We start from the raw sequence: 24356 nt of genomic DNA, 5'->3' as shown, positions 1-24356 counted from the left end.
CGATTCTATGGCCATTTTGAGGGAAAACTTCGGAGAACAATTCATCTCAAGAAATGGACCGGTAAGTTGGCCACCAAGATCATGCGATTTGACGCCTTTAGACTATTTTTTGTGGGGCTACGTCAAGTCTAAAGTCTACAGAAATAAGCCAGCAACTATTCCAGCTTTGGAAGACAACATTTCCGAAGAAATTCGGGCTATTCCGGCCGAAATGCTCGAAAAAGTTGCCCAAAATTGGACTTTCCGAATGGACCACCTAAGACGCAGCCGCGGTCAACATTTAAATGAAATTATCTTCAAAAAGTAAATGTCATGGACCAATCTAACGTTTCAAATAAAGAACCGATGAGATTTTGCAAATTTTATGCGTTTTTTTTAAAAAAAAAAGTTATCAAGCTCTTAACAAATCACCCTTTATGTATAAGTGAATATGTAAACTAAAAAATAAGCACTAAATGTTTCCTTAAGTCTGTTTTGAGAAATTACCATTGGTATCAATGACTTTTGCCGCTTACTGTGACTTTATACATCATTTCGATAAACATGCAATTAAAATACTAATTTGCGAACATAGTGGAATTTCAATTCCAAATATAAGATAAATATACAAAAACATCCTTAAACACATTACAGATACCCAAGGAAAAATTTTTATTTTACATAACTATCTAATAAATTTGACAAAAATGTAAATAATGGCGGAAGTGAAAAGTCCACTTTAAATTTCCTTTTTTTTGGAAATGCTACTCATCCATCTGGTCCTAATTAGGAAATATTTTGGAAATTTAAATCCTCTCAAATAGCAATGACATAATTCAATATATTTTTTGTATCAACTCTTTTCTTATAGTACGAACTGCTTATGGCTCTCAATCCATAATAAGGCTTTTTTCATACGCTCTATTGCAACTTGAATTCAGCCATTTCATTACACCACTAACATGCTAACACTATTTCCTTTTTTTAACAGTTATCGGTGATTTACTATAACCAAAAGCGAAGGAGAATAACATCAACACACTCACACACACATACACTCAAATAGAAAAACTAAAAAACAAAATATGTGGTCAAACTTTAATCGACGCCACCGCATCTAAAACAAGTAAAGCCAGTAGACGGCTGTGTGTACGAATGAAACCAAATACTAAAGTCCAGAGTCCAATGGGGAGTTTGTGAGGGGGATATAGCATAGTTGGGGGGCATGTTCAACAATATTGACATGCAACACTAAACATTGAATTGTGGTGAAGTGTGTTAACGGTGCTCAATGTTTAGACACATAAATCAATTCAAATTTTGGTTATGGTATCAAGAGAGCAGAGCTTAAAAACTTTACAGCCTATTAAAAATTGAATAATGTAGGAGAATTTGTGTCATATTGGCAATTAAATAAAATTGGTGTAACATTAAGATATTAAATAAAAAATAAGGAGAATCGATTCAAAATACTTTAGGTTTACTTCCTTAGAAATGGGTAAACATGGTAGTTGAATTAGGAGATTAATAAAAAACAGTAGTTGTGAAGGGTATAACAAAAGAGCTATGAAAGGTGGTGAAATTGTTTAGAAATTAATTAATTTAACTAAAATAATTAAAAAAAATAATTTATTTAAATTTTGATAAATTTCGACGACTATGTTTTGAAGAGCCCAATTTATACTCCTATTCGCCAGAGTTTATATTGGTAAATATTTTTGTTGGGTTTGCCACAAAAGTATATTCATATTTTTGACCAATATATGTCGTTGGAGTCGTCTATACCTAGTGCTATGAATTGTGAATTATGAATGTTTTCATGACATATGGTCTTGGAAAGGTGACATTTAAACCTTCAATTAACAAAAACAAAACATAAAATCGAAGAATTTGAATAGAGGTTACAAACTTGGATAACTAAAAAAGAGGAAAATTTTGTCCTCTTATAAGAGAAAACTTCCCACATTTAATCTAATTGGGAAAGGTCATTTCAAATTTAATTTTTTTTTAATTTTTATTACTGTAGAAAATTTTGTTAAAATTTTATTACTATAGACGATTTTGTCAAAATTTTATTTCTACAGAAAATTTTGTCAAAATTGTATTTCTATAGAAAATTATGTTTAAATTTTATTTCTATAGAAAATTATGTTTAAATTTTATTACTGTAGAAATTTTTGTCAACATTTTATTTCTATAGAAAATTTTGCCAAAATTTTATTTCTATAGAAAATTTTGTCAAAATTTTATTTCTATAGAAAATTTTGTCAAAATTTTATTTCTATAGAAAATTTTGTCAATATTTATTTCTATAGAAAATTTTGACAAAATTTTATTTCTATAGAAAATTTTGACAAAATTTTATTCCTGTAGAAATTTTTGTCAAAATTTTATTTCTATAGAAAATTTTGTCAAAATTTTATTTCTATAGAAAATTTTGTCAAAATTTTATTTCTATAGAAAATTTTGTCAAAATTTTATTCCTATAGAAAATTTTGTCCAAATTTTATTCCTATAGGAAATTTTGTCAAAATTTTATTTCTATAGAAAAATTTGTCAAAATTCTATTTCTATAGAAAATTTTTGCCAAAATTTTATTTCTATTGAAAATTTTGTCAAAAATTTATTTCTATAGAAAAATTTGTCAAAATTGTATTTCTATAGAAAATTGTGCCAAAATTTTATTTCTATTGAAAATTTTGTCAAAAATTTTCTTAAATAGAAAATTTTGTCAAAATTTTATTCCTATAGAAAATTTTATTATTGCCCTGTTTTACACAAAATCTAACGTGTAGCAGTTTCCCGCCTCTCTTTAATGTAATTTACTTAATTGAAGATCTTTAGTTTAAAGTCCTTGGAGTTGGATATGTGACCTTACGCTGGTCTTCATTAAAATTATATTAATTGAGAAAATATCAGCTGGAATAAATTGGAATGGGATCAAACAACGATCGTATCATAAACAAAATTTATAAATTTATAATCTATATAAATTTTCTATTTTAATTTTGTATATAAAAGTTTTTCATATATTTTTTTATTATATTCTTGAGAATTTTTTTTTTGTTGGGTCTTACTAAAAAACCAGTATATTTTTATTTAAATTTAGGTCACAATACATTTTCTTCCTTCATACGGGAATGAAAATTCATTTTTTGATACAATGACTTTATAAGCAACCACAACCATATTTTTATTTATTTCCCAAGGAATTTTAACTACTTTTACCAACTTTCTTCTCAATATATAATTATATTTTTTGTTATTAATTTTTATTCATTTATTATTTATATTTTGGTGTTTCATTACAAATGTTTCCTTTTAAGGTTGTTTTAACTACAGCTTTTTCACAAATTCAGAGATTTATTTTTCATTTGTCTAAACAATCTGTGTATAATTTTCACAATATTTCTAGCATTAATATTTCACTACAAATTTCTAAAAATAGTATTTTTTCGATTCCCATATTTCGCGATTTTGTTTTTTTTTTTTTTAAATTCACATGTCTTTAATTTTTCCCAGGGCGAAAAACAGAAGTAAAATGAAAATTTCTTTTCCAAGAATTCAAACAAAATTTCGTTAAAGATTTCTCGGTCTGTCTTAAAAGACTCTTTGTTGTAAACTGTTTCCAGTTCGAATCTTTGCTAGAGTTCAATAGCATAAAATGCAATTTATTTGTTATTCTTTTCTTTTAGATGCTATTACTACTACGGCTGCTGCCGATGTTAGCTTTTCTCCTGCTGTTATTCAGGTTGTGCAAATTAACCAACAGCCGGCCTTATACCGTCCAATAGCCATCGTCATCATCACCACCATCATCCTACCTCCTCAACTATCATCTAGTAACACCATTTGAATCCAATAACATCTCCGCACTTTACTTCTTTCTTCTTTCTTTCTAAAGAAGCGTCCTCATTTTGATCCCCTAAACGAAATGGATAAAAATCTATTTTGCAAAGCGTAAATATGTTACAAATAGAAAAATTTGAATTGTTATTATTTTGTATGAGCGAATAATATTTTTTGGTGGAATATTTTAGAAAGCTATATTGAATTAATAATATTATTGTAATAAACACATTATGTTTATGTTAAGAATATTTTGTTTTTAGGGAACAAATATTTATGGTCATGGCAATCATATTAATCATTACTTGAACTACAATTAAAAATAATATTTGTTTTTCTATTTGTGAAAATTCGCTTTAACATAATATTTTCGTCACACAAAAAAAAATATTTTTTGTCTTCTATTTCGAAATTGATTGATCCAATTAATTTTTAATTGGAATGTCTTCAATCACAGAAAAATTAAAATTAATTGAAAGTCAATTAAAAAGTAATTGATCCATTTAAAAAATTAATTGAAAGTCAATTAAAAAGTAATTGATCCAATTAAAAAATTAATTGATTCTATTAATTTTTGTGATTGATTTTTGTTTCAATTAACAAATGTGTTGAATCAATTAAATTTTAAATTGAATATTGTTTAATCCTCAATTAAGAAATTAATTGGAAAAATTTTCGTGAATTTTTTTCTGTGGACATGAACTTATTAAAAAAATTTACAGAATATTTCCTTAAATGTGAGTCAACAAAATTTTTTCCTAAATACTATGAACATTTTTATTATTTCTTATGGATTTCTTATTAAATAATGAAAAATTACATAATATTAGAGAAAATATTCCTAGAAAAGTCATTCATTATTTCTATGAAAATTTTCATTGGCTTAATTTTAATTAAATTTTTTTTAGTTTCTATATATTTCCCACAAACATAATGTGTTTAGGAGAATTTCTACTATTAGTTCTGACCATAGTTTCTATAATCCAATATTCTTTAAGCCCACGTGAATTTTAGAACAAATGGGATTTTTTTGCAGTGTTATTTTCCCAAGTAAAAACCCATAGCAAATATACAGTATTCTGCAGTACACAGTGCCCGGCTTAGCAGGGGAACTGTGCTAGCTCTTAGCGATTGAAGAGAAAAAGTAGCAAGATAGGAATACGGTAATGCTATGACAATCCACTGCATCTAAAAACAATATCTACTTAGACAGAAGCTTCCATCGTAGGCATTAGCTTGCTTACCTAGAGATGAACACTGCAAAATTTACCCCCCATCAAAATGTGAAAAGAAAAGTCTGACATCCATTGAGAACCAATCGAAGGAAAATATACAAGGAGGAATGGATAGAAAGCATAATGTTGTTAGACCGGTTGGGGAATAAACATTCGTGGTTAAAATTAGAGACTGTGATCTGACAAAAATTTTTAAATACCTAATTTTGTTGTTTTCAAGAAAATTGCGAAGAAAAATTCTATAAAAATTAAATTTCTAAATAAATAAAAAGATTCAATAAATTTTCTGTAATATAAACAGAAACTAAATACAAGAAAATTAAAACAATATAAAACATGAAATAATTTAAAAAATATTTTTAAAACTCTTTTGTATGTAAAAAACACCTTGATTAATTTTTCTATACAAACAAATTAATATACAAATTAGAAAAATTAGTAAAAAGATTTAAAATATTTTTTCAAAATATTCTAGAAAAAAATTAAAAATACATTTTTTTTAATATTTATATTTTGCCAAGTAAAAAAACAAAAAAATTTAAAAATATATTTTTTAATATTTATTTTTACAAGTAAACAAAAGTTGATTGAATTTTCTATACAAATAAATTAATATACAAATTTAAAAAAATTAGCAAAAAGATTCTATATATTTTTTAAAAATATTCTATAAAAAAATACTCAAAAAAAACAAAATTTTTAAATATATTTTTTAATATTTATATTTTGACAAGTAAAAACTTTAAATTTTCTATACAGCAAATTCATATAATAATTTTAAAAAATTAGCAAATATATTCAACATATATTTTTTAATTTTCTTTAAAAAAAGTATAATTTTTCTATAAAAAGGCAAAATATTTTCTCTGCAAACATCTTCTCTTTATGTGCCCACAGCTGTAACATTTTACCCCATGTTGACTTTATGAAAGCTTTAATGGCACATATATGAACGATAATAGACTGTTTCGTGGTTCTGTGTCTTTACTAGAATCACATACAGAAGACAGAAAGCATTAGATGTAGTTTACTCTGAATAAATTTTTCCTATTACCTGTTTCTACGGCTTACTTTATGATTTTGTTCGCACCAAAGCACCGCACAATTGAAATTGCAAGAAGCGGGAAAGAGTACAAAAATACCAGAATTTCAACAACAAGAACAAAAACATAACAAGAATTGAATAACAAAACAGAAAATCTTAACACTTGCCTATAGAAACAATACAAAGTAAAAAAAATGTGGAAAAATATCACCAGCAAATTGTATAGAAATATGGCAAAAAGTAAAGACTCCAAAGATGGCGAGGAAGAAATTCACTATTTTCATAGACTTAAATCTCTTTGAAATGTGACAAGGTAAAGGAATAAATCTTCAACATACGAAGTGGATGTTATAAACGAATATTTTATACCCTAAAGAAGAGAGAAATTACTGTAAAAAAGATTTGGAAAACATTTGGGATAACTTAAGAGAGTAAAAACATTAAATGAGAGTGAGAGATATGCTTTAATATACTCAGAGATATTCAGAGTATCTAAGATAATTATATCTGGAGAACGCATACAAATAAAATCAGATGCTACTACTCTCTGTGCCTCTCTCTCAATATATACTCTCTTACTGTATAACACAAAAACTATATTTAAAAGTCACTCGTTTGAAATTTGATCTTAATTAAGGGAAACTATAAAAAAATAGGAAAAATAGTAATCTTTATTTGTATTTTCCAAATTGTTTTTAAATTTTCCACAATTTTCCCAACATTGCCTGTCTTATAACTGTAAGCATAAGACCTTCCACTTCTGTAGGAGATGACATACAATAGCACTTGAAAGCAAAAACAGAAACAATAAATCTAGCCATATAAGGAAATCGTTCGAACAAAATATATGACACCATCTCTCACATTTCTTCTCAAGTCACTCAACTTCAACGGAAAATGCTGCATTTGCCAAAGTGGGATAATATTGATTTTTTCCTTATATTTCCCCATTTATATTTTGATCCAGATAGATGAAGGTGAATGAAATGTAGAAAAAAAAATGTTGAAAGATATTGAAGAAATTATTCTATAGAAAGAAATGTAAGAAAATTTGCAATAAAAATTTTTCTATAGAAAAAAAATTTTGTCAAATATTTCTAAAGAAATAAAATTTTGAAAAAAAATTTCTACAGAATTATAATCTTGATAAAATTTTTCTATGGAAATAAAATTTTGGCAAAATTTTCCTATAAAAATAAAATTTTTACAATATTTGGTATAGAATAAAATTTGGACCAAATCTTTTATAAAATTTTGACAAAATTTTCTATAAAAATTAAATTTCGACACAGTTTTCTATAGAAATAAAATTTTGATAACATTCTTTATAAAATTGAGATTTTGACAAAAAATTCTATAGAAATAAAATTTTGACAAAATTTTCTGTAGAAGTAAGATTTTTTCGAAAATTTTCTATAGAAATAAATTATTGACAAAATTTTCTATGGATATAAAAATTTTACAAAATTGTCTATAGAAATAAAATTTTGCTAACATTTTCTTTAGAATTAAAATTTTGAAAAAAATGTCTATAGAATTAAAATTTAAACAACATTTTCTATAGAAATAAAGTTGGACAAAATTTTGCTATGCAAATAAAGTTTTGACAAAATATTCTATATAGAATTAAAATTTTGACAACATTTTCTATTGGAATAAAATTTTTACGAAATTTTCAATAGAAATACAATTTTGACAAAATTTTCTATAGAAATAAAATTTGAACAAAATTTTCTATAGAAATAAACTTTGGCAAAATTTTCTATAGAAATAAAATTTTGACAAAATTTTCTACAGAAATAAAATTTTGACAAAATTTTCTAGAGAAATAAAATTTTGACAAAATTTTCTATAGAAATAAATTTTGACAAAAATTTCTATAAAAATAAAATTTTGTGTAGACATAAAATTAGGACAAACTTTTCTATAGAAATACAAGTTTTGACAAAATTTTCCATGGAAATACAATTTTGACAAAATTTTCTATGGAAATAAAAGTTTGACAAAAATTTCTATGGAAATAAAATTTTGACAAAATTTTCTTATAGAAATCTTCTATAGAAATAAAATTTTAAAAACATTTTCTCTAGAAATAAAATTTTACAAAATTTTCTATAGAAATACAATTTAGACCAAATTTGCTAGAAATAAAATTTGGACAAATTTTGTATAAAAATAAAATCTTCACAAATAAGGAAATAAAATTTTGATAAACTTTTCTATAGAAATAAAATTTTGATAAAATTTTCTATGGAAATAAAATTTTGACAAATTTTTTTATAGAAATAAACTTTTGATAAAATTTTCTATGGAAATAAAATGTTGACAAATTTTTTCTATGAAAATAAAATTTTTGTCAAAATTTTCTATGAAAATAAATTTTTTGTCAAAATTTTCTAGAGAAATAAAATTTTGATAAAATTTTCTATAGCAATAAAATATTGACAAAATTTTTTATAGAAATAAAATTTTGATAAAATTTTCTATACAACTAAAATTTTGACAAAATTTTTTATAGGAATAAAATTTAGAATTGTCTATAAAAATTAAATTTTTGTCAAATTTTTCTATAGAAATAAAATTTTGCAAAAATTTTCTATAAAAAAATGTTCTCAAAAATTTTCTATAGAACTAAAATTTTAACAACAGTTTCTATAGAAATAAAATTTTGACAATATGATCTATAGAAATAAAATTTGGACAAAATTTTTCTATAGGAAAAAACATTGGACAACATTTTTTTAGAAAAACAAACATTGGACAAAATTTTCTTTAGAAACACAATTGTGAAAATTTCCCTTAGAAACCAAATTGTGACAACATTTTCAATGGAAATTAAATTTTTCAAAAAGTTTCTATAGAAAAAACATTTTGAGAAAATGTTCTATAGAAACAAAATTTTGACAACATTTTCTATAGAAACAAAATTTTGACAAATTTTTCTATAGAAATTAAATTTTGGCAAAAATTTTCTATAGAAATAAAATTTTGACAAAATTTTCTATAGAAATAAAATTTTGACAAAATTTTCTATAGAAATAAAATTTTTACAAAATTTTCTATAGAAATACAATTTTTACAAATTTTCTATAGAAATAAAATTTTGACAAAATTTTCTATAGAAATAAACTTTTGATAAAATTTTCTATAGAAATAAACTTTTGATAAAATTTTCTATGAAAATAAAATTTTTGTCAAAATTTTCTAGAGAAATAAAATTTTCTATAGAAATAAAATATTGACAAAATTTTTTTCAAAATTTTCTATGAAAATAAAATTTTTGACAAAATTTTCTTTAGAAATAAAATTTTGATAAAATTTTCTATACAACTAAAATTTTGACAAAATTTTTTATAGGAAAAAAAAATTTAGAATTTTCTATAAAAATAAAATTTTTGTAAAATTTTTCTATAGAAATAAAATTTTGACAAAATTTTCTACAGAAATAAAATTTTGGCAAAATTTTCTATAGAAATAAAATTTTGACAAAATTTTCTATAGAAATAAAATTTTGACAAAATTTTCTATAGAAATAAAATTTTTACGAAATTTTCTATAGAAATAAAATTTGAACAAATTTTTCTATAGAAATAAAATTTTTACAACATTTTCTATAGAAATAAAATTTTTACAAAATTTTCTATAGAAATAAAATTTTTAACAAAATTTTCTATAGAACTAAAATTTTGAAAACAAAATTCTATACAAATTAAATTGTAACACATTTTTTGTACAAATAAAATTTGGATGAAACTTTTTATCGAAATAAAATTGTTCAATAATTTTCTATAGCAATAAAATGTTGCAAAAATTTTCTGTGGAATAAAAATTTTGATAAATTATTCTATGCCAATAAAATTTTTACATAATTTTCTATACAAATTAAACGGATAAAATTGCCTGTTAAAAATATTTTAAAAATTCCAGAAAATTTCTAGCATTTGCTATAAAAATGACATTTTGTTTTGTACAAATTATTGATAATTTTTTTTTCAATTGTAAAAATGTTTTATCAACAAAATATTGCCAGATCTATTAATATTAATACTAAATGTTTTCCTCACCATCGACACCTGTTTTCTATACGGAAGTTGCCCCCTTTGCCGCTCTCCTTATCATCTACAAATGTTGTTGCCTTGATTTCCCAAATGTCATTTAATTTAAATGTAAATTAACGCCTTCATCTATTGCCGAATTTATTTCCGAAGATTGACAAGCTACTAAAATATCAATTTAAAAATAATCTTGTCATCGCAAACTGGGTGGGTGAGGTGTAAGGAGATGATTTCGCAATCATCCGAAAGCAAAATGAAATTGAGCCAAATGATGCAACGTGGATACATGAACGTTACCGCAACACACTTTTGGCTAAGCCGAATCCGATGCAATTGGAGGCAAGTGCCAACATCATCGATACTAGGGTGGATGTAAAATGGTTGCTTAGAGATTGATAGATGGAATGGATGGTTGTAAAGTATTAAGCTCTTAGGTTAATCCAAATTTAGCAATTGCATAATTTTATTGCAATGTGGCAGTCATCAACCTCCCACTCGTATCAATTGAAATTCAAGAGAACTAGTAGCATTAGCTTGGGAGAGGGTTTTCAGCTCAGCTCAGAGAAAGAGTTTGGGAAAATAGGGCCTTATTAAAGGCCTCTTAAGAAAAGTCGTTTAGATCTAAACATTTTGGAAATAGATAATTATAATCGAAAAACAACTTTAGTACTACGAAAATGTGGAGTGTATTATTGCAAAACATATAAAAAGAGCAAAGTCTTATATAAGGCATTATCCACGATATTTTTTTTTTTTGACTTGAGAACAGAAGCCAAAAATCCACAAAAAAAAATCGAAAAGCCAACTTGTTAAAAATATTTTTTAAACAAAAATTAAATTCTATGTTTTAAGAAATGGTCATGTTTCTTATACTTCAACAAGGCCTTTTATCTTTTCTCTCACTCCCATTTATTTTCCCCCCATGAGCCATGTAATCGAATATCCCTATTCAAATACACTCTGACACCCATTGCGAATACATGCAACAAATTGAATTCAATTAAAAACAATTTATATTCATTACAACAACGAAATGAAATCACAAACAACAACAACAAACATGGAGAATACAAAAAAAAAACTACAACGAAACATTGTGATTGAATTGATTACCATACCATATTGGTGGTATGAATGATTGCAATCATATCATTGTATTGTTTGTCCGTCCATCCGTCTCTACCTCCAATTCCCAAGAGTCAGCTTGTCTGCGTGCAACAATACATTTTATTATACTCCATATGAACATTAATTAAGTTTTTTTTTTCTCTTTTTACATTTACATTCAATATAGGATTGAGAGTGAGTGTAAATTAATTTACAACCACCAACCACATTAAGATGACTTACTTTTCGCTCAGAGCAGAGTTGTTGTTGAATTCGATCTACTCACGCATCATTTGTTGCTTGAAGCTATGTACTTCAATTAAAGACTTTAAGTAGGCCTATTATATTCACGCAGCCATTGAAATAAACACCCATGCATCATCGAATGCGAATATGGAAACAATTTAACATATGACACATGTCTATAACATTAGGGTGGTAGGGGTTTTAATTTATTGGAAAAAAAATTTCTATAGAAAAAACGCAAAAATTTTCTCTAGAAATAAATTTTCCAAACATTTTCTTTAGTTATAAAATTTGCAAAAATTAAAAAAAAATTCTCTATAAGAATAACATTTTGTAAAAATTTTCTATAGAAATAAAATGTTCTATAGAAAATAATTTTAAAGAAATTTTAACACAATTTGTATGGAAAGTGAATTTTTACAATATATTTTTTTTAATAAAAATTTTTTTGACAAAATTTTTGATAGCAAAACATTTTGACAAAGTTTTTTATAGATTTCGTAGATAAAATTTTGACAACATTTACTATGCAAATAACATTTTGCAGAAATTTCCTATAGCAGCAAAATTTTGCAAAAATTTTCCATAAAAATAAAATTTTGCCAAAATCTTCTATAGCAACAAAATGTTTCAAAAATTTACTTTAGAAAAATAATATTTTACAAATTTTCCTTTAGAAATACAATTTTGCAAATATTTTCTATAGAAATAAAATTTTGACAAAATTTTCTATAGAAACAATATTTTTCAAAAATTTTCTATAAAAATGAAATTGAAACACTATTCTGTAGACATAGAGGTTCGACTAAGTTTACTATAGAAATTTTACAAATAATTTCCACATAAATAAAAAGTTGACAAAATTTTCTATAGAAATAAAATTTCGACAAAATTGTATATAGAAATAAAACTTTAACAAAATTGACTATAGACATAAAATTTTGCAAAAAATTTTTTATAGAAATAAAATTTTGTTAACATTGTCTATAGAAATAAAATTTTGCAAAATTTTTCTAAAATTTAAAAAAAATCTATAGAAATATAATTTTATTTTGATTGTTATTATTGGTTTCTTCTTCAATCATTATTGTTGTTTTGATTTCAGGTGAAAACCATGCGTTAACAGAACAACAAGAGTATCTTAACCAACAGAGGAAAAGTATATTTGTTAAATTTATTTAGGCAAAGCCATTTAGACTGCAAGTTGGTTGGATGGACGGCCTTTTCGGAAACTATCAACCAATTATCAGAATAAATTCGTTTAATTCATTAAGCCCAAAGTAAAATAAACCTGAACATCTCGAGAAAAGGGTTTTGATAGTCGGCTTTGCCTAAATAATGAAATATATTTTTCTTACATTTTTCTATAGAAAATAAAAATTTACTAAGATATAAAATTTTGCAAAAAAATTCTGCAGAAATAAATTTACTATAAAAATAAAAATTTGCTAAAATCTATTTAGAGAAAAAAAAGTTCTATAGAAAATTTTGCAAAAATTTGCTATAGAAATAAAATTTTGCAAATATTTTCTATAAAAATAAAATTTTAACAAAATTTACTATAGAAATAACCTTTTAACAAAATTTTCTATAGAAATAAAATTTTTCAAAAATTTTCTATAGAAATGAAATTTTGACAAAATTTTCTATAGAAATGGGAGCCACCGTAATGCAATGGTTAGTATGCCCGCCTTGCATACACAGGGTCATGGGTTCAAACCCAGCTTCGATAAAACACCAAAACATTTTTCAGCGGTGTATTATTCCACCTCAGTAATACTGGTGACATTTGTGAGTATTTCAAAGCTTCTCTACGTGGTTTCACTGTAATGTTCGGACTCGGCTATAAATAGGAGGTCCCTTGTCATTGAGCTTAACATAGAATTGGGCAGCACTCAGTGATAAGAGAGAAGTTTACCACTGTGGTATCACAATGGACTGAATAGTCTAAAAGCTTCTCTACGTGGTTTCACTGCAATGTTCGGACTCGGCTATAAATAGGAGGTCCCTTGTCATTGAGCTTAACATAGAATTGGGCAGCACTCAGTGATAAGAGAGAAGTTTACCACTGTGGTATCACAATGGACTGAATAGTCTAAGTGAGCCTGAAATATCGGGCTGCCACTATACCTAAGCTTCTATAGAAATAAAATTTTGACAAAATTATGTATAGAAATAGAAATTTTGACAAAATTTTCTATAGAAATAAAATTTTGACAAAATTTTCTATAGAAAAAAAAAATTGGGACACAATTTTCGATAGAACTAAAATTGAGACGACATTTTTAAAAGAAATAAAATGTTGACAAAATTTTCTATAGAAAAAAACAATTGTGATGTAATTTTCAGTAGAAACAAAATTATGAAAAAATTTTCGATAAAAGAAAAATAGAAAATAAAATAAAAAAATTGCAATTTTTTTTATAGAAAGTTTTGGAAAGAATTTTCTATATAAATAAAATTGTTAAAATATTTTCTACAGAGAATATTGTTAATATATATTTGTTTTAATTTCGGAACAAGGAAGTCAAGCCAAGTCAATATTCTACTATAGTCATTATTCACATTAGCCAACCAAATAATACACATATATCAAAGTGGAGGCCAGTGAATTTTATTCACTTCCCAACAGATATATGTGGGGAAGCACAGCAGGAAAAATCCATGGTATAAATGTTGTGTGTGGAGGTGGAATTAAAATCAGAATCAGAGAGATGACATGACAATACATTGTCGTGGTCGCTAACGAACACTTCACTTGATATTAATTTTTCTTACACTCTTATGGTTAGCTGTGTGTTGTTGTGCTGTCTGTATATAGAGCCGATGATGATTTTATTGTGTTAAATCACAGCAAATTTCAATTAATTTTAACACAGAACAATGACCTTTTTAACAAATAATGTACATATTTGGTGATACATGGCGAGATTAAAATCAATTCTGATTTATGGTGCTACTGAGATATAACGAATATGGGAGGGAAAAAATTGTGATATTGAAATCTCTATAGAAACAGTGGGAAAAAGAGATGGGGAAATTGAGCCTAGTTAATATTTGAAGCAATTCCAAGTCATGTAGGCACTTGTATTGAAATGATTTTGAACCAATTTCTTGGATATGTTTTTCTTTTGTCCCATTTTTGTCATCTAAAAAAATCCTTTAAAAATATCCAGAGGTATGTAAGGGTTCACCTTTCAGTTTGGTATCCTTTAGAGCATCTCTAAAACCATATATGAACTTGAAACTTACCTTAAGGACAATAGATAGACTGCTGGCTGTTGCAGATTCGGAGAAAACACTGTCGTGGGATTGTGAAAGACCATCGCGTGAATAGTCACTGAAAAAAATTAAATTAATATTTTTTTAATATTTAAAAATTTTTTGTATTAGATTGTAATATTTAAAATTTTTATATTAAATTTTAATATTTTTAATATTTAAAAATTAATTTTAATATATAAAAAAATTAAATTTTAATATTTAAAATTTTTATATTAAATTTTAATAAATTTTTTTAATATTTAAATTTTAATATTTAAAATTTTTATATTAAATTTTAATATTTAAAATTTTTATATTAAATTTTAATATTTAAAATTTTTATATTAAATTTTAATATTTAAAATTTAAATTTTAATATTTAAAATTTAATTTGTTTAAGGTATTTCTACTTTTATTTGTTTCGTTACACTCAAAAAAAAATGTATCTAATATGAAGGACTATGCAATCTAAATATTTTTCTCGAGTGTATTGTAATAGAATTTCCAACCACATTTCCTCTATCTTACCTATCAATCAGTCGCCCTTCGCTTAAACTCCTTTGACTATCGGACATTTCACCACCACTTGCACTACTATTTTTGGCAGCCAAGGATATATGACCGCCACCCCCACAACCACCACCAGTACCACTGTCATTACCACTACCACTATCCAGATCTTGAGAGGAATCACCAAGGCTACGTAACTTTTGACGTTCGGCAAAGAAATTACGTTGCATGGCTCCTGGAAAAACGGCCACGCCTATTGATTGACGCTGTGACAACAGTGTTGACTTTGTGGCACTCAACGAAGTGGTGGAGGAGTTCGATCCTGCCATGGCATGATGTTGCTGCTGTTGATGGTACGAAGCCGAAGTTTGTGTTGTAGTACCAAACATGGTTTCGTCTGTGGTGGTCAGTTCTGATGAATCTTTGGCTTTTTGTTGTTGCTGTTGAAGCTGCTGTTGCTGCTGCTGCTGTGATTTCTGGTTTTTATTTTTATGTTTGGATTTGGATTTACTGGTCTCTGAGGAGTTCACACCACAGTGATCATGACTACTTTTATTCTTTCCACCACCACCTAACAGAGATAAATATGAAGATTTGGATTTTGGCAAAGATTGCGTCAGATAGGCGTCGTGTAATTGCTGATGGGTCAACGGTGATGAGGGCGATGAGGCCGATGCCACTGATGTGGAGGCAACACAGGATAGAGTCGCACTTCGCAAATTCTTTTCACTGGTACTACTTGTGGGTGCAAGGGGTAATGTTGTTGTTGTTGTGGCGTTTGGTGGTACATCTGCTGTTGCGGAAGGATTTGTTGTTGTTATGGTACGTCGTCTAAATATACGCCGGAGATTACGTAGCGGATGAAATCGGCGACGTTTTTGTTGTTCTACAAAAGATAAAAAATGAGAGAATTTTGGCATTACTTTTTGTTTCAGTTTTATAAGACCGTAGAGGACAAGCGAAATAATTTCTTCGCATGGAGTTATGAGCATCTTTGTGGCAGGAGATTTTAGAAACCCCGAAAGCAATTTAGCGAATTTATTATTAAAAATTTTTGGAGTAAAAAATTTTTAGTTAAGAATTTATTGAATTTCAAAAATTTTCAAAATTTCCAGGCAACCAGAATTTTATAATAGATAGACATATGACAAATAGTGTTGGAAAGGTTTAGTATTATAAGGTACACCCAGAGAAATAACATAATTGTTATAAGTTATAATTAATTAATCAATAATATATAAATATAAAATGCAATAATATAAATATAATAATTAATAATAAATAATTTATTAATTAATATCGATGGCATAAGAAAGAAAAAAACATGACTTAAGTCCTCATGCCATGGGGAATTTTGTGCAAATTTTATGAAACTTAAGGTACCCAGCAAAAAAGTTGGGAAATTCTTGACAAAAGTTTCTATATAAATAAATTTTTGACAGAATTTTCTATAGAAATAAAATTTTGACAACATTTTCTATAGAAATAAAATTTTGACAACATTTTCTATAGAAATAAAATTTTAACAGAATTTTTTATAGAAATGAAATTTTACAAAATTTTCTATAGAAATAGTATTTTACAAAATTTTCTATAAAATTAAAATTTTGACAACATTTTCTATAAAAATAAAATTTTGACAAAATTTTCTATAAAATTAAAATTTTACAAAATTTTCTATAAAACTAAAATTTTGGCAAAATTTTCTATAGAAATAAAATTTGACAAAATTTTCTATAGAAATAAAATTTGACAAAATTTTCTATAGAAATAAAATTTTGACAAAATTTTCTATAGAAAAAAATTGACAAAATTTTCTATAGAAAAAAAATGTGACACAATTTTCGATAGAACTAAACTTTAGACGACATTTTTAAAAGAAACAAAATGTTGACAAAATTTTCTATAGAAAAAAAATTGTGATGTAATTTTCAGTAGAAACAAAATTATGACAAAATTTTCGATAAAAGTAAAATATAAAATAAAATAAAAAATGCATTTTTTTTTTGTAGAAAATTTTGGAAAGAATTTTCTATATAAATAAAATTTTTTAAATATTTGCTACAGAGAATATTGTTTCCAAAGGCACAACTTTAAAAGCACTTCCAGAAGATGCACTCACAATGATGTTCTTTATTTTAACTACCCAGGAAGTTCTTTTAATTCAATTTTTTATAACTTGGTTTTTTTCATATTTTTAATGGGTAATTTTAACTTTTTTCTTCCAAATAGTTTAAAAACAGAGTAAGAATTCATAAAATGTTACAAATCATTTAAATTTTGTCGAAAAAGAAATGCTAAATCCAATCTGGAAAAGTTGTGAATTTTTGAAAATATTTAGGTCAAACGTCGACAAACTTCTAACGTTTGTTAAAGATTCCATTAAAAATTATAAAAAATTATAAAAATTATTTATTTGACAAAATATCACAGAATTTTTTAATTTCCATCCAAAACATTGAATTCGGATCACACCTAAAGAAGTGATGCAAATTCAGTGCAACCGCTGTTGAAATGGAGGACTTCCGTCCTATGACAAGCCCATGTTAAAGTCATCGCTTCTGCGTCAATTTTGCACCACTTCCGGATCGAAAAAGAACATTACTTTTTTGGCTCAGAATAGAACCCTATTGATTTTGGAAGAAATCGGTTCAGTTTTAGATATAGCTCCCATATATATCTTTCGCCCGATATGGACTTATATGGCCCCAGAACCCAGAGTTTTACCCTGATTTGCTGAAAATTTTGCTCAAGAAGAACAATTGGTACTATAGTCAAGTGTGCCAAATTTTATTGAAATCGATTCAGATTTAGATATATTTCCCATATATATATTTCGCCCGATATGGACTAATATGGCCCCAGAAGCCAGAGTTTTACTCCAATTTGGTTGAAATTTTGCACTAGGTGTACAATTAATAGTGTACTCAAGTGTGCCAAATTTTATTGAAATCGGTTCAGATTTAGATATATCTCCCATATATATCGTTCGCCCGATTTACACTCATATGACCACAGTGGCCAATTTTTTACTCCGATATAGTTGAAATTTTGCACAGGGAGTAGAATTGCCATAGAAGCTATGCGTGCCAAATTTGGTTGAAATCGGTTCAGATTTAGATATAGCTCCCAATATATGTTTTTCTAATTTCGATAAAAATGGTCAAAATACCAAAATTTTCCTTGTAAAATCGCCTTTGCTTAGTCGAAAAGTTTCAAAAATTACTCTAATTTTCCTAAACTTCTAATACATATATATCGAGCGATAAATCATAAATAAACTTTTGCGAAGTTTCCTTAAAATTGCTTCAGATTTAAATGTTTCCCATATTTTTTTACTAACATTGTGTTCCATCCTAGTGCATTAGCCGACTTAAATTTTGAGTCTATAGATTTTGTAAGAGTCTATCAAATTCTGTCCAAATCGAGTGATATTTAAATGTATGTATTTGGGACAAACCTTTATATATAGCCCGCAACACATTTGACGGATGTGATATGGTATCGAAAATTTAGATCTACAAGTTGGTGCAGGATATAATATAGTCGGCCCCGCCTGACTTTAGACTTTCCTTACTTGTTTTTTTTTTTTTATAAATTCAAAATCTCTTCTTATCGAATGCACACATATACTTTTATAATATAATATGAAATATCCTAACATAGTAAAGGCATCAGTATCAATCATAAGAAATTTATGGGACTCGATTTTCTAAACGTCTACATTTTAATGAGAAAATTTTCTACATACTGAAGTTGGGAAACTTTGGAGGTTTTTGTTTCAATTGTTTTAAAAATCTCTACTAATCAAATGCACACATATATCTTTTTAATACAATATGCAGGAATAGGTAATGGCAGAGATCCTTACACAGCAGAGGCATCAGTATCAATTACAAGAAATTTATGGAACTCAATTTTCTAATGGTCTACCTTTTAATTGAGAAATCATTCTATCTAATGCACACAAGGAAATTTTCAATACCATAAGCAAGTATAAGCCATGGCTTAGGTCTTTATACTGTAGCTGCTTCGGTATCAATTAAAATAAATTCATGGGACTATATTTCATGAAGATCCTTTTATTTACAAATCAGAACAAAATGCATACATATATATGATCCCCTTAAATCATTTTTAGTGTAAATTATAAGAAACTTATGGTGGTTGATAATGGTCAACTTTTCTTATAAACCCAAAACCCCTTTTTATCGAATGCATTTATAATATAATTTGAAAGAATAGCAAATGGCTGAGATTTTTAGACATTAGGGGTGTCAGTAACAGTTACAAGAAATTTATGGAACTCGGCTTTCTGATAGCACACTTTTTAATGAGAAAACTTTCTATCTAATGGAGTCTCTTGAGAGGTTATTGGTTATTTTTTTATAAAACTCTTCTAATTAAATGCACACATATCCATTTTTATTATAATAAGTAGGAGTAGGCACTGGCAGATATTCTTACCCATTAGAGGCATCAGTATCAATTATAAAAAATTTATAGGATGCAATTTTCTGATGGTCTACTTTATAAATGAGAAAACAGTCTATCTAATGCACACATGGAAATTTTCAATACCATGTGCAAGTATAAACCATGACATAGGTTCTTATACTTTAGGTGGTTCAGTGTCAATTAAAATAAACTCATGGGACTATATTTCATGATGATCCTTTAATTTATAAATCAAAAGAAAAAAATTGCACACATATAACATATGTGATGCCCTTAAATAAAAACACAATAATTTACTTTGTGATTTAGATTAGGGTAAAATATTTACAGGTTTATCTAAAGAAATCGGCTAAAAAATGTTTCTATGAAAAATGTATTAAAAGTGACATGGTAATTTTATCTTACTTTATAATCACTAACTTGTCAGCAAAAAAATTTTAATAATCGATTTTATTGTTAAAAACTTCAATCATATTTTTCCATATCGGAAATCAATATGGGTATTTGTTTTCCAGTAATGATAAGGTAGGAAAAGATTAACTGTCCTTGTCCCATCTGATTTCTACTTAAGGTAGTACACTAAAAAAATATTTTCTTCCCATGAGTTTCTAAAGTCAAATATTCTAAAGTATTCTATAGTCAAATATTCAATTTAGAGAAAGATGAAAAATCTTTAATATCAATTTATATATGTATTGTTAATAATATATAAATTGATATTAAAGATTTTTCATCTTTCTCCAAATTGAAAACATTTTCACCCCATTCCCTTTGATTATGCAAACCGATATTCTTCCCATTCCTTTAGTTTTCCTTTCCCCATAGTGTCATATATCACAAAATGTTCACACTTTAATCTATTTATCAAAATATGTCACACATTTCGTTGTCACCATTATGACCTTCTCACATTTTAAGGCATTTGAAAAAACAAAACACAGATATTTGAAACCTTTCATACCTTCTTCCTTCCTTCCTTTTAGGCTTTACAATATTAGCCTGTCTGTGTAACAATTCACTTAACATGAATCTCATCTAATTTCTGGCAATTAGCAAGGCAAAACCATAATGCATGACATGGGTATATTTGTTTGTGAATTTGGAAGGGGGCCTATAAAAAACGCTCCTCTCATATCAAAGGAGCCTATGTATTAACACCTACTCATTAGTGAAAACCAAGCAAAATGAGACATCCTTTTAGGCAAACAAACTAATCACAGGTCTCATTTTCTGACTGTCTGTCAGAATCATACAACGCGAATAACCACAAAAACCACGACATACATGATGCGTTGAAATTTTTGATGACTGTTGGTAAAAACAAGACAATCAAATGAGCAGTAAAACCTCAGGGAGGGAAAAAAATACATAAGCAAGAAAATTGCGTCAAATTCTAAAATTTAATACGACAACACTCCCTAAAAGTGTTAGTTAAACAGTAATTTAGAACAGTTATCTATACAAACCAAAGAAGGCCTTGAATTTAAAGGCATTATGAAATGATTTTAAACCAACGGAAAAATTTATGTTTTCCTATGATATGACCTCTTAAAAATATAGCCTATAATACGAAATGCAACAAAATAGGTGATGTCCATCCATAATGTTAAAAATTTCACATTATGGATGGACATCACCTATTTTGGGAAACTTTTGTGTAAAAACAAGGATCAAAAACCTGCACACAAATAAATTTTATACTAACCATAGATTTATAGGCATATCCCAACGAAATTCTTTTAACAGATTTCCCTTATCAATTACTATGCATATATAGGAATTGCTTCCATAAGCTTTATTTTCTAAATATGTCAATAATGTGAAATTTTTAAACTTTTCCAAACTTCTATTGAAAATAAGGACCGAAAAACTGCACACAAATAAATTTTATACTAATCATATATTTATAGGCTTATCCCAACAAAATTCTTTTAACAGAATTCCCTTATCAATTACTAGACCTATATAGGAATTGCTTCCATAAGCTTTATTTTCTAAATATGTCAATAATGTGAAATTTTTAAACTTTTCGAAATTGCTATTATAAGCAAGGACTGAAAACTGCACACAAATAAATTTTATACAAATCATATATTTATAGGCATATCCCAACAAATTTCTTGTAACATATTTCCATTTCATACGCTTCATTTTCTAAATGCCCAACTTCAAAATCTATTTCCAATCTAAACCACCAAAATCATTGCACACACGAACGATTTATATAAAATACTTATTTACATACCTATACATACCATAAGCTTTTCACAGATATATAATATCAATTTTATTAAATATACAGGAATAAATTTCATACAAATACACTTATGGTTTCAAACTAACGGAAAAAGGCCCTCAGAAATTTCTACCCATTACTTATTCCAACACTGAGCAAACATGTACATGTATATATTAATTTCATTAGAAACCATATACTATGGCTGTCTCTCTCTCTCTCTCTCTCTCTCCCTACATCCCTCTCCTTAGAGACCTTATATACAAGGATACTCTGTTATTAATATTATAATACACATGACAAATAATAGGAGTTATTAAGTTAATCTTGTGTCATTTTGTAGCAAAATAAAAATATTAACATTCTTGGTTAGCAGAATATTACCTATTCCTTGCGGGGTTATATGGCATATAGAAAATATGAGATGGTAAAATGTGTCATCTGTGTGAAAGAATGTTAGTCAAAGATCTTGCTACGCAATTGAAAAGCAAACAAAAAAGTTCAAATGATGTGTGGCCAAATGATAAAACAAAACCCCATTCAACCAAAGGGGAATTAAAGTATCTATTAAAAAGGCCAATAACAGGCAACCCTAACATTGTCACTTAAACTCTGTATTTCCATAGGGCATTTTGAAAAATTAAAAGATATTAAGCCGATATAATAAATGGTATTAAAAGAATATAATTTGGTTTTAAATTATCTCTAGAGAAATATTAAAATTATTACAAAAAATATAAATTAGCTTGAGGAACTAATTAAAAAGTTTATTTCATTCTTTGTGTCATTTAATCGAACTATTATAGAAATATATATATTATAGAATATATAATGGATGTATACAAGGTACTAACAAATATCATTTCATATTTATAATTACATTTAGAATTAGAATTATAGAAAATTTAGAATTAGAATTTATATTTGGGAAGAATATGTTGAGTATGTGATTTCCATAATAAGCTAGCATAGAAGACCCAAAATGGATCATCTCCCCCAAATAATTGCCAATCAAAAAAACAAATATTCATATCAAATTCATAGGAAATTGGTATTTATAGCTTGCACACATCGACATTTTCTTGAAAATATAGAAACCCGAAGCATTGAGAAACATACGGTAGTCATAGATTTACAATATCAATTTTAGCACTACAGTCATACATTTATTGAAATTATCACAATTTTAAGCCATACCGATAACATAAAGGTAAATTTTTCTTTAAAGGCCTTTGCACACATACAAATCATTAATATTTTAAGAGAGCTTGAGTATATGTGAATCATCTACTACTACTAATTGTTATGAATCAATTTTATTGTCATTACAGTAACACATTTACGAAAACCGTAGTAATTTAGAGCTAAGACAGTTAAATAAAAGCAATTATACTTCATAGGCTTTTGCACACCTACAAATAATTAATATTTTGTAGGAGTATGTTTGTATGCAAATCATCTACTGCAAACCGATTTCATGAATCAATTGCTGTATTTGTACAAATCTGGATTTGCTGACCCCTTATTTCGTAATAAGCATAAAATTCTCATTAAATTTTAGTTATAGGAAAATTGAAATACCTATCACGAATAATCTTGGATTGCTGTTAAATTTTGAACATCATTTAAAAATATTTTGTTGTGCAGAAGTAAAAAATGGCACAAAGTAAGTGGTGATCAAAAAATTTTCTAATTGACAAAATGTAGTTTGCCAAAAAAAATCAATTTTCTAAATTTCACCAAAATATGTGATATATTCATAATATGAAATTTTTAAACTTTTATTAATATCAAGGACCAAAAAACTGCACACAAATAAATTTTATATTAATCATATATTTATAGGTATATCCCAACGACTTTCTTTTAACAGATTTTCCTTATCAATTACTAGGCATATATAGAGATTGATTCCATAAGCTTCCTTTTTCCAAATAGCAAAGTTCAAAATCTATTTCCAATCTAAACCAGCAAAATCGTTGCACACATGAAAGTTTTTTTATAAAATATTTATTTACATACATATACATACTACAGACTTTTTCCAGATAGTTAATATCAATTTTATTACATACACAGGAATAAGTTCCATAGGTTGAAATTTATTACCAAAGTTTGTAAGGCCAAGCATACAAGTAGGAATTTAATTTTCTGAAATTTATTAAAGTCTGTCGCAATTTGGGCATTGCACTGTCAACATGAAGAAATTAGGAATTTTACAAGCTAAGTTTCTCTCACCATAAATAATAGACATAATTGCTTAGTTTAATAATAGGACCCTACATTTGGACAATGAATCACTTTATATCTTAGGATATTCTTCTGAAGCCAAATTAATATACTCCACTATTTCGTACTTATAACCAAAACAA

The 24356-nt window shown here is 26.6% G+C and overlaps 1 protein-coding gene across 4 annotated transcripts in view; it reads right to left on the bottom strand.

Annotated features, from left to right (window-relative positions):
• Nucleotides 1–24356, bottom strand: part of LOC142237787 (uncharacterized) — a 234103-nt gene that overhangs the window by 41929 nt on the left and 167818 nt on the right. For all 4 annotated transcript variants that reach the window (XM_075309198.1, XM_075309199.1, XM_075309197.1 and 1 more), the window contains 2 exons: nt 15309–16176; nt 14769–14856 (listed from right to left, as the gene is read on the bottom strand). In XM_075309198.1, the coding sequence (XP_075165313.1) occupies nt 14769–14856; nt 15309–16176 (956 nt within the window). The remainder of the gene's footprint in view (nt 1–14768; nt 14857–15308; nt 16177–24356) is intronic.

Source organism: Haematobia irritans, chromosome 5 (genome assembly GCF_050003625.1).
Source record: "Haematobia irritans isolate KBUSLIRL chromosome 5, ASM5000362v1, whole genome shotgun sequence".
Classification (NCBI taxonomy): domain Eukaryota; kingdom Metazoa; phylum Arthropoda; class Insecta; order Diptera; family Muscidae; genus Haematobia; species Haematobia irritans.
Note: the sequence above shows the minus strand (reverse complement) of the source record. Positions and strands in the feature narration are given on the sequence as shown.